This window comes from Colobus angolensis, unplaced genomic scaffold (genome assembly GCF_000951035.1).
Source record: "Colobus angolensis palliatus isolate OR3802 unplaced genomic scaffold, Cang.pa_1.0 Scaffold132, whole genome shotgun sequence".
Classification (NCBI taxonomy): Eukaryota; Metazoa; Chordata; class Mammalia; order Primates; family Cercopithecidae; genus Colobus; species Colobus angolensis.
The window spans coordinates 81,502-96,452 of record NW_012114400.1 but is presented as its reverse complement, the minus strand read 5'-3'; the positions used below and the strand labels follow the sequence as shown (position 1 = coordinate 96,452).

At 47.8% G+C, this 14,951-nt stretch overlaps 1 protein-coding gene across 1 annotated transcript in view; it reads left to right on the top strand.

Annotated features, from left to right (window-relative positions):
- Window positions 1–14,951, top strand: part of NCF2 (neutrophil cytosolic factor 2) — a 36,511-nt gene that overhangs the window by 18,934 nt on the left and 2,626 nt on the right. The window contains exons 6-14 of the mRNA XM_011934211.1: window positions 70–129; window positions 1,735–1,778; window positions 3,550–3,691; window positions 3,910–3,978; window positions 5,115–5,190; window positions 6,870–6,895; window positions 7,315–7,466; window positions 7,593–7,704; window positions 13,008–13,185. Of these exons, the coding sequence (XP_011789601.1) occupies window positions 70–129; window positions 1,735–1,778; window positions 3,550–3,691; window positions 3,910–3,978; window positions 5,115–5,190; window positions 6,870–6,895; window positions 7,315–7,466; window positions 7,593–7,704; window positions 13,008–13,185 (859 nt within the window). The remainder of the gene's footprint in view (window positions 1–69; window positions 130–1,734; window positions 1,779–3,549; window positions 3,692–3,909; window positions 3,979–5,114; window positions 5,191–6,869; window positions 6,896–7,314; window positions 7,467–7,592; window positions 7,705–13,007; window positions 13,186–14,951) is intronic.

Sequence of the window (14,951 nt, the reverse complement as noted above, 5' to 3'; positions counted from 1 at the left end):
AAGGAGGGAGACCCAGAAGAACGGAAACAGTGCTGGCAGAGCCTCACACCCTCCTGTCCTTGATTTCAGGTTGTGGCGTCTGTAGTGGATCATGACAGTTTCTCTGGGTTTGCCCCTCTGCAACCACAGGTGAGGCAATCCTGACCTTCTCCATGGACCTAGGTCTCAAGAGCTTTCTGTGAAGCATTCGATTTGAGAGACTATGTGTGCTGAGCTGCCTTATTGAAAGGGCTCCTTCAAGTGGCCCTCAATGCAGCTGAGGGATCTGCCTGCCCTCTCTCAGTCCTGGGTTCCATGGCTGGTAAGGAAATAAGGCAGTGTCAGGCTTCACCACAAGTCCTCTGAAGCTAACTCTCCTGCTTCCCCACAAATGCCAGTCTTCACGTCTCTAGAGATCTGCTGATACTCTCTCTGAAGCCTCAACCGTTCTCTCAGGAAGGTGAAACACAAACTATGGAAGGCTTGTTAACAAAGCCTCTTCTTGAGTACTGGGGCAAGTGGGGAACCCTGTGGGGCCTGGGTCTGAGGTTTGGGCTCTCCTGGCTCTACCTATCTGCTCATGTGCAGGCGTTTCCTTCGGGAACACAGGCAGGGCGCTGAGAGTGAATCCTTTTTCTGTCCAAACTGGGCTTGGAGAGGTGGGCTCAGATGAACTGGATGACAGTGGATCTAAAAATGCAGACAGAGATTCCTTGTGAAGGGAAGAGGGGAAAACACATTGAGGAAAATAGGAACTCTGTGGCAATGAAACTGTGATGGTCAAGAGCATCGGTCAGCACCTGCAGAGGGCGGGTTTTCTGAGCAGGGACAGGTGTGTTCCAGATCTAGATTCCTTGATCTCCTTCTTCACAACAAAGCTGATGAAAGCCTTGCTAAAGTCCCTTGAGCTTCAGTTCAGCCAGAGGCCATGAAGGGAACGCAGCCCAGATCACTGGATCCCATGGTATTCAATGTAGAACAGGGGAGGAGATTCTTGTCCAGTCAGTGGAATCCTGTGTCAATTTTAAATACTCAAAAGTGGCCAGGCACAGTGGCTCACGCCTGTAATCCCACCATTTTGGGAGGTTGAGGTGAGCAGATCACTTGAGGCCAGGAATTCCAGACCAGCCTGGCCAACATGGTGAAACTCCCATCCCTACTGAAAATACAAAAATGAGCAGGGTGTTGTGGCACATGCCTGTAATTCCAGCAACATGGGATGCTGAGGCAGGAGAATCACTTGAACGAGGGAGGCAGAAGTTGCAGTGAGCCAAGATCACAGCACTGCACTCCAGCCTGGGCGACAGAGCGAGACTCCATCTCAAAAAAAAAAAAAAAAAAAAAAAAATTTAAATTAATTTAAAAATACTCAGAAGTGTCATGTGACATAGTAGACATTAATTACAGAACAGAGCTTCTGGAAACTCTCCTGGGAAAAGGACAGAGCTCAAGGTCAAAGCATTCTTGTGACACCATGTTGCTGTGTGACTGCTATCCTCCAGAAACTAGCTCTGGCTCAAAATGAATTGCTGTGCTAGTGAAACCTACACCTGGGGAGCTGGTGGGAGGTGTTATTTCCCAGTGTTTAGTCAGGGTGACTGTGCCCCCTTCCTAGACAGTGTAGCATCAGTCAGAAATGCATTATTTGATGTTCTGGTCTGGAAGAATGCTCAAATTACCATTAGCCGTTTGTTGTCTCTCCCCTGCTTTCCCTCATTGCCTTTTCCATTTTCACTTCTCCTGAATATTCAATAGGCAGCTGAACCTCCACCCAGACCGAAAACCCCAGAGATCTTCAGGTAAGTTAGATTTAAATCCATATGCAGAATATCTAAGCTCCAAGCCTGAACTGATGGCAAGAGAGGGAGGGAAGAAGATGAAGCTGGAGTCAGAGTCTAAATCCTGTGGAATTTTCTAGAATGTCAGGCTTGAAAGGAATGTTTAGAACGTCTTCTAGAATGTCAGGCTGGAAAGGAATGACATGTGGGGATGGGAGTCTTGACCGCGGTGGAGCTGGCCATCAGGGCCTGGCTACAGCTACATGGTTCCCAGTGGCCCTCTGTCCACGTGCACAGCCATCCACATGGCAAGGGGTTGTTGCTGAGGGGCAGTGGTGTCCTGTGGAACATAGCTACCCTGGGCACCAGGATGCTGACCTCAGGTTGGAGATCAGTTTCGCATTGGCCATGGTCCCCACTGACTGGGGCAGGCCAGAGCTCTCCGGAGTCCGGAATGTAGAATGGCATCCTTTTTCCTGTGTAGGCGTTTTCCACTCCCTATCGGCACATGCTTTCTGAAGAAGTAAAGAGGAAGGACTCAAGAAAAGGAAGTCCTTCTTCTGTAAGATGAAAAACAAGGGGTGTCATAACCTACAGCTTTCTTAAGAATTCTCTCGAAGTGATGAAGCAAGCCTGGTCCTCCCACCCAAAAAGGAGGTTTTAAAAAGTGATTGGCTAGGCGTGGTGGCTCATGCCTGTAATCCCAGCACTTTGGGAGACCGGGGCGGGCGGATCACTTGAGATCAGGAGTTCGAGACCAGCCGGGCCAATGTGGCAAAACCCCATCTCTACTAAAAATACAAAAATTAGCTGAGTGTGGTGACGCATGCCTGTAATCCCAGCTACTTGGGAGGCTGAGGCAGGAGACTCACTTGCACCTGGGAGGTGGAGGTTGCAGTGAGCCAAGATCACATCACTGCACTCCAGCCGGGGCAACAGACCAAGATTCCATCTCAAAAAATAAAAATAAAACTAAAAAGTGACAAAAGTACCAAAGCAACTACAAAAATGAGGGGGCTGGATGAGCTCAATCCTAAGCTCCCTGTTAGCTGGAAGGGCCTGTATTCCCTACAGGTATAGACACGATGTCTGGAAACAAGGAAGGGCTGAGGGGAAAGTAACAGAGTGGGGAGTAAAGGGAGGGAAGCCTGAAATCTGAACACCAGCCTCTCAACCACACGTTCCAAAGTGACGCCAATCAGAGCCTCAGGGCCTAAAAGCATGAAGTCAGACTTAAGGGAACCGACACTGCACCACAGCAGCTGGGCAGTCTCAGAGCCCTCTATGCGCCTCCCTCACGCTCCCTGTCACCTACCCTGCTCACCATCTCCCTACCCTGGCCCAACACTGGCTCTAGGTGGTTTCTCCTCCCTTCTCTCCCACCGGTCTTTCTGGCCCAGCTGGCTCTCACCTGACTTCCGCTTTGTGCTGTTGCCCTGACCACAGTCACCTGATCCACCCCAGCCCAGCCTTGGGAGCTGGCCAAGATGACCCAGCCAGGGACCTTACTCCTTAGAGGGGAAGGGAGGGCAAGGATTTAAGTCCTCACTAGTGTGTGGGGTTTTTGTTTTTATTCTTGTCCCTCTGCATATATGGTTATGAGCAGGTGTACACCAGTTTCTTACCGAGACCTCTCGGGAGCCCAGGCAGGCTCAGCGTCACCTTGGCAGTTCTAGTTAGATGTGGAGTTAGAGCCAGGCTGGAGCCAAGTCCCTGGCTCCAGGTTCACTGTGTTTGCGCCACGGCACTGTGTGAGGGGATGTGGGCTGGATCTTGTGTCTACCCTCTGCAGGGCTCTGGAAGGGGAGGCTCACCGTGTGCTGTTTGGGTTTGTGCCTGAGACACAAGAAGAGCTCCAGGTCATGCCAGGGAACATTGTCTTTGTCTTGAAGAAGGGCAATGATAACTGGGCCACGGTCATGTTCAACGGGCAGGTATGCAGAGGATCAGGGGGTGGTGCGATGGGCGTGGGATCCTGGCAAGCAGATGTAGTCTTTCTGTGGAGCGGTATCTGCTGCCTTCTTTGCAGACCGATCAAGTTCTTTTGTCTGTTCGTCGTCCCTTCCCCGGGACTCTGGGCTGTTCTGTGGTGTGGGTACTGATGAGCACATCTTTGTCTTTTTCTTTCTGATTCCGTGGTGCTGCACTGCAGAAGGGGCTTGTTCCCTGCAACTACCTTGAACCAGTTGAGCTGCGGATCCACCCTCAGCAGCAGCCCCAGGTAATGTGATGCCAAGGCCTGGCCCATTTCCTCTCACCATTTAGAGATCTCTCCCTGGAGGGGAGAAGAGCAGTGTAAAAGAGGTGCCGTCGGGACCCCTGGAGAAAGACCCACTAGCCTTGAGGTGGCACCAGCTACCCAGAGCTGAACCTAGGAATGAGGGGAAAAAAGCCCAGGTGTGCTAAGTTGGAGGCACCCGTAGGTCCCATTGGGCCCCCCACCTCCGTGACTCTTCCTGGTCAGAAGTGACTTGGGAAACAAAGCCTACAGTAGATGAGGGGGTTAGGTCTTCCCAGGTGTGTCTGCTTCACCTGGAAGAATAGTCAATGTGTTGGCTGGTACAATGCCATTAGAAATAAAATGAGGCCAGGTGCAGTTGCTCATGCCTGTAATCCTAGCACTTTGGGAGGCTGAGGTGAGAGGAGCACTTGAACTCAGGAGTTCGAGACTAGCCTGGGCAAAATAGAGAGATGCCACCTCTATACAAATAAAAATAATAAAACGAGATCTGCCTTAGAGCTTTGAATCAGAGTGGGCCTTGCCAGCCACTGCTTCTAAACTGCTGCTACTCCCTTCGTCACACTTCAAAAGTTCTGTCCTTCTGCCAGGCCTAGAGAGCTGCCTTGATCAGATCTGAGCATCCCTGTAAGTGACTCAATGGCGGTGGGGCCTGTCTCTCTCTAGACTGTGCAACCAGTTGCATACGAGTTCAGCCCTCCCTGGTCAGAGTCACCCTATCCAGATGCTTTGAAAAGCTTCAAATGCCGTGCAAATGAGAAGTGGAATTTTTCCTTTCTCAATGCCCTCTGCAGCGGAGACAAGAGCTCAGTCCTCCCCCATGTCCAGTGGATTTCCAATACAGCTGAAAGAGATGCTAAAGCGGCAAGGGCCTTTTAGCGGGTTAGGATTCTTCTTTCTACTATGATTTTCATTTTCATCTTCATCAGGCCAACCTTGCCTCCTCTTTTGGCCAACATTTCCTTCGTCTTCCCCAAATGTCACTACCATTCCAACTTTTAGGGAGTTACTTGCATCTGGCTCCTTTTCATGGGGTCTCTGTAGGGGCATCTCCCCACATCCACCCCGCCTGGGAACTTTGAATGAAGGTTCTGACCATCACTCCCTGTTGCCTTCAGGAGGAAAGCTCTCCGGAGTCCGACATCCCAGCTCCTCCTAGTTCCAAAGCCCCTGGAAGACCCCAGTTGTCACCAGGTGAGTGGTCCTGGAGCAACACTCTAGGTCTGGGCACAGGAAGCATGCCAGGCTGCTTCCTGAGTTCCTCTCCCCGCCTTCCAGGAAATTCTGGTTTCTTCTTCTCCCAATATGTCACTCAGCTAATGACCACGCAGCCCCAGAACCCTCGTTTCCTGCACCACCCACCCACCCCAAACATGAAATCAGTGCCCTGTCTCCCTGCCTTCTGCAGAACACTCATGGGGCTTGGGTGAATGCAGCTGGATCCTGAGTGACTCATGTAGTCACGAAACCCCTTGATCGTTAGGTACTAAAACCATATCTCAGGAAGAAAAATTGAAGTAACTATACATGCTTACCTCAGAGGGGCATGGAGTGGCTGTTTTCAAATGTCTGAGGCACTGTATCTGGAAAAGAAACTGCTCTGTGGAGCCCTGGGACTGAACAGAGAACCAGCGGGCAGATGTGAAACGGAAACGTTCTCTCCGAAAGGCTGTTTCCTAGTGTGGAGAGGGCTGGCTTGGGAAGTGATGGGCTTTTTATCACTTACGCACTTGAAGCCGATTCTGGATAAGTGCTTGGTAGAGACGCACAGAGTGAGTGGCCAGCCGATTCTAGATCAGTGACTGCCACACGCGCCTGATCATCAGAATCACTCGGCATGCCCTTCCCCCATTTTTATTTTGAAAAATGTCCAATCTACAGAAAAGTTGACAGTAGAATACAATAAACATCAGAATCTTTCACTCACCAATTGTTAACATTTTGCACCATGAACTCGCCCTGCTCCATTCTATTTTTTTCCCCCGAGCCAGTTGAAAAAAAGTTACAGACTCGTGACACTTCACCCTACACAGCTGCAAAACCACAGTCTCCTGCATAATCACAATAGCATCATGGTATCTAGGACACTAAACATTCATATGATAACATTATATAATGCATATTCCATGTTCAAATTTCTCCCATTGCTCCTGCTCAATGTCCTTGACAGCTTTTTTGTTGTTATCTTTTGTGTAGAGGCTCATCAAGGATCACATATAAACCTAGGAAGATTTTGTGAATACAGGGTCCTAGGCTTCGGGCTGTGATTTTTTAGGACTGGAATGGGGCTCAGGAATTTGTATTTTAGAAAAAAAACTTCCCATGTGATTGTAATGATCAGCTAGGTTGGAGATCAGTGGTCTTTTCTGTCATGTACCCCCTATGATAAATATCTTCTTGCACGCTTCTCTTACATCAATTATATTAGATTAATATATTAATTAAATTAATAAACTTTAGGAAACATACACAAAAATAAAGAATAAGATGAGGATCAGTGGTTCTAATAGTTCTTCCTGCGGCCTCTGGCTCACCTTGCACTCCTGATTTTCATTGCTTTGGATCCTGTGGGTTTAATTGACCTTTGGGTTCCCCGCTAACCTCGTGGATTGGTGAGGGTACGCTGGTCCTTTGATAATTACCTATAGGCTCCCTAGAAGCAGAGACTGAGTTTGTTCATGTGTTCATGACCTTCATGCTTCCCCAAGGTGAGACTTCCCCACAGTTTACTAAGGTTAATAATTGCCCCACAGATTAAAGGGTAAGAGGTTGGGGGCCCCATTTGAAGAGGCTTCATCTGTGTGTAGCAGGGGCTGGCCAAGCGTGTTCATTCACCATCTTCTTTTGTTTTACTCCCTACTTTTTCCATTCAGGTCAGAAACAAAAAGAAGAGCCTAAGGTAATATTTTTCCCTCGTACTGTTTCAAGTGGTAGAAGATGGGACGGCTTGGGCTATCAATCACAGACATGTCTGTCTGGGTTATAGGAAGAGCCCCAATGGAAGGGTTGAACCAGTTGCTACCTTACAGGGTCCATGGGCTAGGGACCCTCTTGACAGCCTCCTCCACTATCATGTACACACTTCCTACTACCCAAGCTAGTGAACCAGATCTTGCTCAGTAGAAGTTCCTGTCCAAGCAAGGGTTGGGCTAAAGGACCTCTGAAGGCCTTTTTGGCTACTATGAAACCAGTTACTTATTGGCCTCTCCCCTGCTGCATGGGGTACCCCCTGTGCCAAATCACCAAGCCTCAGTGATACAGGATGTTGAGAGAAAGCCTCAGACACTCAGGAGTTCCTTTTGCTTCCTCCCCACTCAGGAAGTGAAGCTCAGTGTTCCCATGCCCTACACGCTCAAGGTGCACTACAAGTATACGGTAGTCATGGAGACTCAGCCTGGACTCCCCTACAGCCAGGTCCGGGACATGGTGTCTAAGAAACTGGAGCTCCGGCTGGAACACACTAAGCTGAGGTGACTTCCATGCAGGCAGCTGTGAGGGGAACAGTGGGGACCTTGTGCTGGCCTGGAGGAGGGAAGAGGAGGATGGATTTGTAATGATGTTCTTTGACTGGATTCTTACTCATTATCCCCACCCAGCTATCGGCCTCGAGACAGCAATGAGCTGGTGCCCCTTTCAGAAGACAACATGAAGGATGCCTGGGGCCTGGTGAAAAACTACTGTCTGACTCTGTGGTGTGAGAACACAGTGGTGAGTGCAGTGAAGGGCATCTAAAGTTCCATTTCCACTGAGCCACTTCCTCAACAATTTGACATTTATCAAGCACTTTCTGTGTACTAGGCACTGTGCGTGGTTTTGGGGATATGGTGGGTAACAAGTCATAGCTCTGCCTCCCTTTTACCTGCATCCTCACCCCATTTGCAGCAGGGAGAGGGTTTCTCACAAGAGAAAAGCAGGCCCAGCAGGGCAGGAGCTCACAGAAAGCCTCCTGCCCCTCCACTGGCTTCGTGCCTGACTGTGTCAAACATCCCATCCATCACTGTCAAACAAGGTTGGAATGAAGTCATAGCTTAAGGCTCAGCTCATAGCCATTCTTCACCTTCTTTTCTTTTCTTTTTCTTCCTTCCTTCCCTCCCTCCCCCCTTTTCCTCCATCCCTCCCTCCATTCCTCCCTTCCCTTCCTCTTCTTTTTTCTTCTTTTTCCTTCCTTCCTTCCCCTTTCTTTTTTCTTTCTTTCTTTCCTTTTCTTCTCTCCTCCCTTTTCTTTTCTTTTTTTCTCTTTTGCATTGCTTGCTTGCTCTCTCTCTCTGTCTCTCTCTCTCTTTCATCTTGCTCTGTCACCCAGGCTGGAGTGCAGTGGCACAATCACAGCTCACTGCAACCTCCGCTTCCCAGGCTCAAGCAGTCCTCCCACCTCAGCCTCCCGAGTAGCTGGAACTACAGATGTGCACCACCACATACAGCTACTTTTTAAAATGTTTTGTTTATAGTATATATAGTCTCACTATACTTCCCAGGCTGGTCTCAAACTCCTGGGCTCGAGCAATCCTCCCACCTTAGCCTCCCAAGGTGTTAGGACTGCAGGTGTGAGCCACTGCACCTGGCCAACCTTCTCAAGTTAACATGAGGAAGAACACTTTCACACGAGGGTGAAAGAAAATAGCATTTATTTCACCAAGATATAATTTGGGTAGCACCCTATTAACAGCAAGTGTCTACTGAGAACTTCCCATGTGTCAGATACTGTGCAAAGTGCTTTTTTTTTTTTTTTTTTTTTTGGGATGGAGTCTTGCTCTGTCACCCAGGCTAGAGTGCAGTGGCGCGATCTTGGCTCACTGCAACCTCTGCCTCCCAGGTTCAAGCAATTCTCTGCCTCAGCCTCCCGAGTAGCTGGGATTACAGGCGTCTGCCATCACTCCTGGCTAATTTTTATATTTTTAGTAGAGACAGGGTTTCACCATGTTGGCCAAGCTGCTCTCGAACTCCTCACCTCGTGATCCACTTGCGTTGGCCTCCCAAAGTGCTGGGATTACAGGCATGAGTCAATGTGCCCAGCCGCAAAGTGCATTCTGTGTGTTAGTTCTTACAATCTTCATAACTCTGTGAGGTAGACATTATTTTATCATTTTATAATTTAGGAAACAAGGCAAAGAGATGTCACGCAACTTGACCAAGATTAAATAGCTGGTTAGTAGTGGAGTCGGACTCAAGCAGATGTTTTGATTCCAGAGCCTGCCTCTATTCCTAACTACCCTGCTGTACTGATGGTTCCAGGGCACGTTATCTTATTAGCCTGAGGTCTTATTAGCCTGAAGTCTGACTTCCATGTAAGAACAATGGGAGTCAGGTGAAAAGTTAGAGGCTAGAAGCATTAATAGAATAACAAGGTAACACTCCAACTCTGTCTCTTGGTCTCCAGGCGAAAAATTGCCATTTCTTTTTATTGTTGACATTAATTCCCTCCCCCAGCTCTAGACCCAGAAAACCACCCGTCTGCCTTCCGTAAATATACTTTTTCCTTTTACATAATTTCATGCAAGTGGATTGTACAGTGTGTATTTAGTCTTTCTGTTTCACTGGTCTCATCCTTTTGATTGCTAAATGGTACTCCACTGTATGGATACTCCATTCCGTGTATCTGTTCACCTGCTGGTGGACATTTGGGTTGTCTGCTAGTGACATTCCTCAACAAACACTTGCTGAGCGCCTAGGGCTCTGTAGATAGGCAGGCACATGAAGCCTCGTGTTGTGTAAACTGATGGGGGTTCACAAATGGACGTACTGTGTTATGGAAGCACTGGTATACTATCTAACCCAGAAATGCTGGAGGGAAGTGGAACAGGTAGTCGTCTTCCTGAAGAAAATGCTGCTGAGATCATCTTGAAGCTTCACCGCAAAACAATAAATAAGAAATTCGTGAGGTGGAGGAGGAAAGGATGCATTATACAGATGGAAAGGGAACACCACAGAAGTCAGCACAGTGGGTAAAGGGACTCAGTGTTACTACTGAAGATGCAATGGGGAGAGTGGTGGGAGATGGGCTGGAAAGGCAACATATCATGGAAGGCCTTGTACACCAGGATGCTGCTGTGAACAGGGAAGAAAGTCAGGTCTTGCTTTGAAAGAATGGTTATGAGGTATATGAGCAAGGCAGGGACTGAGCTAGGCTAGCCAGATCTTCCTGATGAACCAGCTCCCATCCAGTCCTGAGGCTGGCGAGAACTCCAGATACAGCATTAACGAGGCCAGTCTCCGCTGACCAAAGCTGTGAATTAGGGCGGTTTCAAAAGTTTCAGCTCTCCTATTCACCTGTTTTTCTGACTTTGCATTTTTAGGCTGTTGCATTTGCAGTTACACTGGTGTAGGGAGTATCATATGAAACAGTTCATACATGAATCCTTGGGAAAGTTACCATTTGCTACCTACAAGTGGATTTGGAGATGGTAGAAATGAGCAAGTGGGAAAGCTATTCTGGCTCATCCAGGCCCAGAGCCACGGTAGGAGGCAGAGTCCTTCCTCCAAACCTCACCCTCGCAGCTGGGCAGAGGCTTCTGTTTAAAGCAAGGGGTTCTTTGGTAGATTCTCACTCAAATCAGAGACAAATGTTTGCTGGAAAAGAAAAAAAAAAACAAAGTGGGAGAGGAAGAGTGAAAGAGAACGAGCCTAGAAAGGGGCAGTGTATAAACCTGTTTAAGGTATCTTCCCCGGTCAGAAAATTGCCTTCAGGAAATATGGCCACTGGGGATGAGACTCCCTGGTGTCTCTGGCTGAGACAAAAGGCCCCAGGACCTGGGGGTAAGAGTGAGTGTGAGTGTAAGGGGTCTCTTGGAAGTCTGAAAGGTCACTCTAGGTTTTCCAACTGTCTTTGGATTAACCCCTTCAGCATCTTTTTAAAAAGATTCTTCCTAGAAGGAGTTTTGCTCTAAATGTGAACTACTTCACTTAAACTTTTTTTTAATTAAAAATTTTTCCTTTGACAGGAGCTTCAATCTATTTGGTGGCTACATGTAGCCAACCCTCTTAAAACTCCCAACAATCTTTCTGCAATTTAATCTAGGCTCAGGAGTCACTGTTGAATGTTCTCTATCACTATCCGTTATTCTTGGAGGCAGCAAGGCAGGTTTTCACTCACTAGGAGAAAGAAAACGGGCGCAGTGACTCATGCCTGTAACCCCAACACTTTGGGAGGCTGAGGCAACATGTGAAACCCCGTCTCTACTGAAAATACAAAAATTAGCTGGGTGTGGTGGTGCACACCTGTAGTCCCAGCTACTTGGGAGGCTGAGGCAGAATTGCTTGAAACCAGGAGGCAGAGGTTACAGTGAGCTGATATCGCACGACTGCACTCCAGTCTGGGTGACAGAGTGAGATTCTGTCTAAAAAAAAAAAAAGGCCTGGTGTGATGGCTCACGCCTGAAATCCTAGCACTTTGGGAGGCTGAGGTGGGCCAGATCACCTGAAGTCAGGAGTTTAAGACCAGCCTGGGCAACATGGTGAAACCCCATCTCTACTAAAAAATGAACTAACATTTATTAAGCATCTACTCTATGCAGGAACACTTACCATTAACCAAGTCTAAATATATTTACATATTTAGAAGAGTACTGCCACAGAGTAAGTGTTCAATAAATGCCAACTACTATTATTCTACATCATCTCATTGAATTCTTCTAGCCTCAATTTCGGGTGAGGTAACTGAGGTTCTGAGAAGTTATGCTGCTTGCTTAGGGACACAGAGCTGGTAAGTGGTGGAGGTGGGACACAAACCTTGGTCTGTGGACTCTCTAGGGCCATTTCCACCACATTGTACTGCCTCTCAATAAAGACAATATACCAAGGTTCAACAAACAGCATTAAGAAGCTAGAACTTGTAACACTCGGTACATACAAGCCTAGCAGCATTTCTAATGTTGATTTGTTAAATTCTATGATTTACATCTCTAGAAACCGCATCCTTCTCCTTCATTTGTGAAGCAAAAGTGACCATAATGTGGAAGAAGTCTAAGGCCAGAAGTCTAAGATGTATAAGAAATGTTGTTACAGATAAAAGTATGGCATTGTGCAGTGGTTTTCGAACTTTAGCAAGTATCAAAACTCCCTAGAGGACTTATAATACAGATTGCGGCCGAGGCAGGTGGATCATGAGGTCAGGAGATCGAGACCATCCCAGCTAACACGGTGAAACCCCATCTCCACTAAAAATACAAAAAAAAAAAAAAATTAACTGGGTGTGGTAGTGGGCGCCTGTAGTCCCAGCTACTCGGAAGACTGAGGCAGGAGAATGGTGTGAACCCAGGAGGCGGAGCTTGCAGTGAGCCAAGACCGCACCACTGCACTCCAGCCTGGGTGACAGAGCAAGGCTCCGTCTCCAAAAAAAAAAAAAAAAAAAAAAAATTAACTGGGTGTGGTAGTGGGCGCCTGTAGTCCCAGCTACTCGGAAGACTGAGGCAGGAGAATGGTGTGAACCCAGGAGGCGGAGCTTGCAGTGAGCCAAGACCGCACCACTGCACTCCAGCCTGGGTGACAGAGCAAGGCTCCGTCTCCAAAAAAAAAAAAAAAAAAAAATTACAGATTGCAGGATTCACCTTCAGGGAGTTTCTGATTTAGTAGTTTTGGGATGGAGTTGAGCTGCGGGTATACAGGCCTGAGCTCTGCCTCCTGTCAGATCAGTAGCAGCATTAGATTCTCATAGGAGTGCGAACCCTATTGTGAACTCTGCATGTGAGGGATCTAGGTTGCATGCTCTGTATGAGAATCTAATGCCCGATGATCTGAGGTGGAACAATTTCATTCTGAAACCACCCCCACCGCCACCCACCACCCACCACTGTTCATCTAAAAACTGTCTTCCATGAAACTGGTCCCTGGTGCCAAAAAGGTCGGGGACCGATTTACCCAACATCCAGTATTCATAAAGAGCATATAAGCTCTACACAAGGCTTATATGAGTTTATATCCCAGGTTCTACTTTGACATTTCACTGTTTCTTTAGCGATGCTCAATGTTCATTCGGCAGGAAATTGGGAAAATTAACAGGTCCTTTATTATTTCAGGGTGACCAAGGCTTTCCAGATAAACCCAAGGAAAGTGAAAAAGCTGATGCTAATAACCAGACAACAGATCCGCAGCTTAAGAAAGGCAGCCAAGTAGAGGCACTCTTCAGTTATGAGGCTACCCAACCAGAGGACCTGGAGTTTCAGGAAGGGGATATAATACTGGTGCTATCAAAGGGTAAGTGCTACTCCAAGACTATAGAAAAAAATTAACACGTTAGCAGAAACAAGGTCAAGGGCAGAGAGAAGAAAACATCAATAATCTACAAACAAAACTTTAGCCAGTGTTTTCAACCTGCTTCCCAGCATCTAGCTGGAGGGAGCAAAGCTGAGCACTCAGACTTTCCCTGTCTATTGTTCTAGTAGCCAGGAAAGCAACAAGAAGCTGAAGAGTTTTTTTTTTTTTTTTTTTTTTTTTTTGAGAGAGAGTCCCCCTGTCGCCCAGGCTGGAGTGCAGTGGCACAATCTCAGCTCACTGCAACCTGCCCCTCCTGGGTTCAAGCGATTCTCCTGCCTCAGCCTCCTGAGTAGCTGGGATTACAGGCGCTCACCACCATGCCTAGCTACTTTTTGTGTTTTTAGTAGAGATGGGGTTTTGCCATGTTGACCAGGCTAGTCTCAAACTTCTGGCCTCAAGTGACCCACCTGCCTCGACCTCCCAAAGTGCTGGGATTCCAGGCATGAGCCACCGCACCTGGCCAGTGATAACATCTTGATTATTAAAGAGGAGTACGCTTTGGAAACCATGGATTTTCATTCCCAGAGGTAACAAATTGGCTGGAATCACTTTGCCTTTGCATCAAGCCGTACGACCTTCTGCAAACCATAGTTGTTTGAATTAATGTACTTTTCAAAGAGAAAAGTAGGTAAATTTTGCCTTAAAAACCAGCTATTCAGAACTATGCTGTGTCTCTGGCGACTTTGATTCTTTTTGGAATGAACAGACTAAAAACTGAAACAGCATGCCTGTAATCCCAGCTACTAGGGATGCTGAGGTAGGAGGATCACTGGAAGCCAGGAGTTCAAGGCTGTTGCCTGGGCAACACAGCAAGACCCTTCTTAAAAGTGGAGAGTTCTAAGAATCCCTCGGAGAGGGGTCAATTCCTGGGCCCACTCTCCAGAGATTCTGATTCTGATTCAGGTCTGGGGCGGGGCCCACCAACTTGCATTTCTACCAAGTTTCCAGGTGATGCTGGTCTACTGCCTACACTCTAAGCAGCACCATTCCAACTCGTGGTTTGCCAGCCTAATTCTCTACCTGGACACAAAAAAGTCCCATCATAAAAGCCCTGCTCATATGCTGAGTCTGTGCAGTACCAATGCAAAGCAGTGAAAAACTACTATCAATTATAACAGAAAATCCAACAGACAAAGAGAGTGGGAAATTTTAAAGTTAATGGGGGTAGGCCGAGTGTGGTGGCTCACACCTGTAATCCCAGCACTTTGGGAGGCTGAGGTGGGTGGATTACTTGAGGCCAGGAGTTCAAGACCAGCCTGGCCAACATGGTGAAAACCCATCTCTACTAAAAATGTAAAAATTAGCTGGGTGCGGTGATGCACATCTGTAGTCCCAGCTGCTAGGGAGACTGAGGCAAGAGAATCGCTTGAACCCGGGAGTGGAGGTTACAGTGAGCCAACATTGCACTACACTCCAGCCTGGGTGACAGAGTGAGACTCTGTCTTAAAAAAATAAAAATAGGCCGGGCGCAGTGGCTTATGCCTGTAATCCCAGCACTTTGGGAGGCCAATGTGGGCGGATTGCTTGAGGTCAGGAGTTCAAGACCAGCCTGGCCAACATGATGAAACTCTGTCTCTACTAGAAATACAAAAATTAGCTGGGTGTGGTGGTATGTGCTTATAATCCCAGCTACTTAGGAGGTCGAGGCAGGACAATCGCTTGAACCCGGGAGGTGGAGGTTGCAGCCAGCCGAGATTGCACCACTG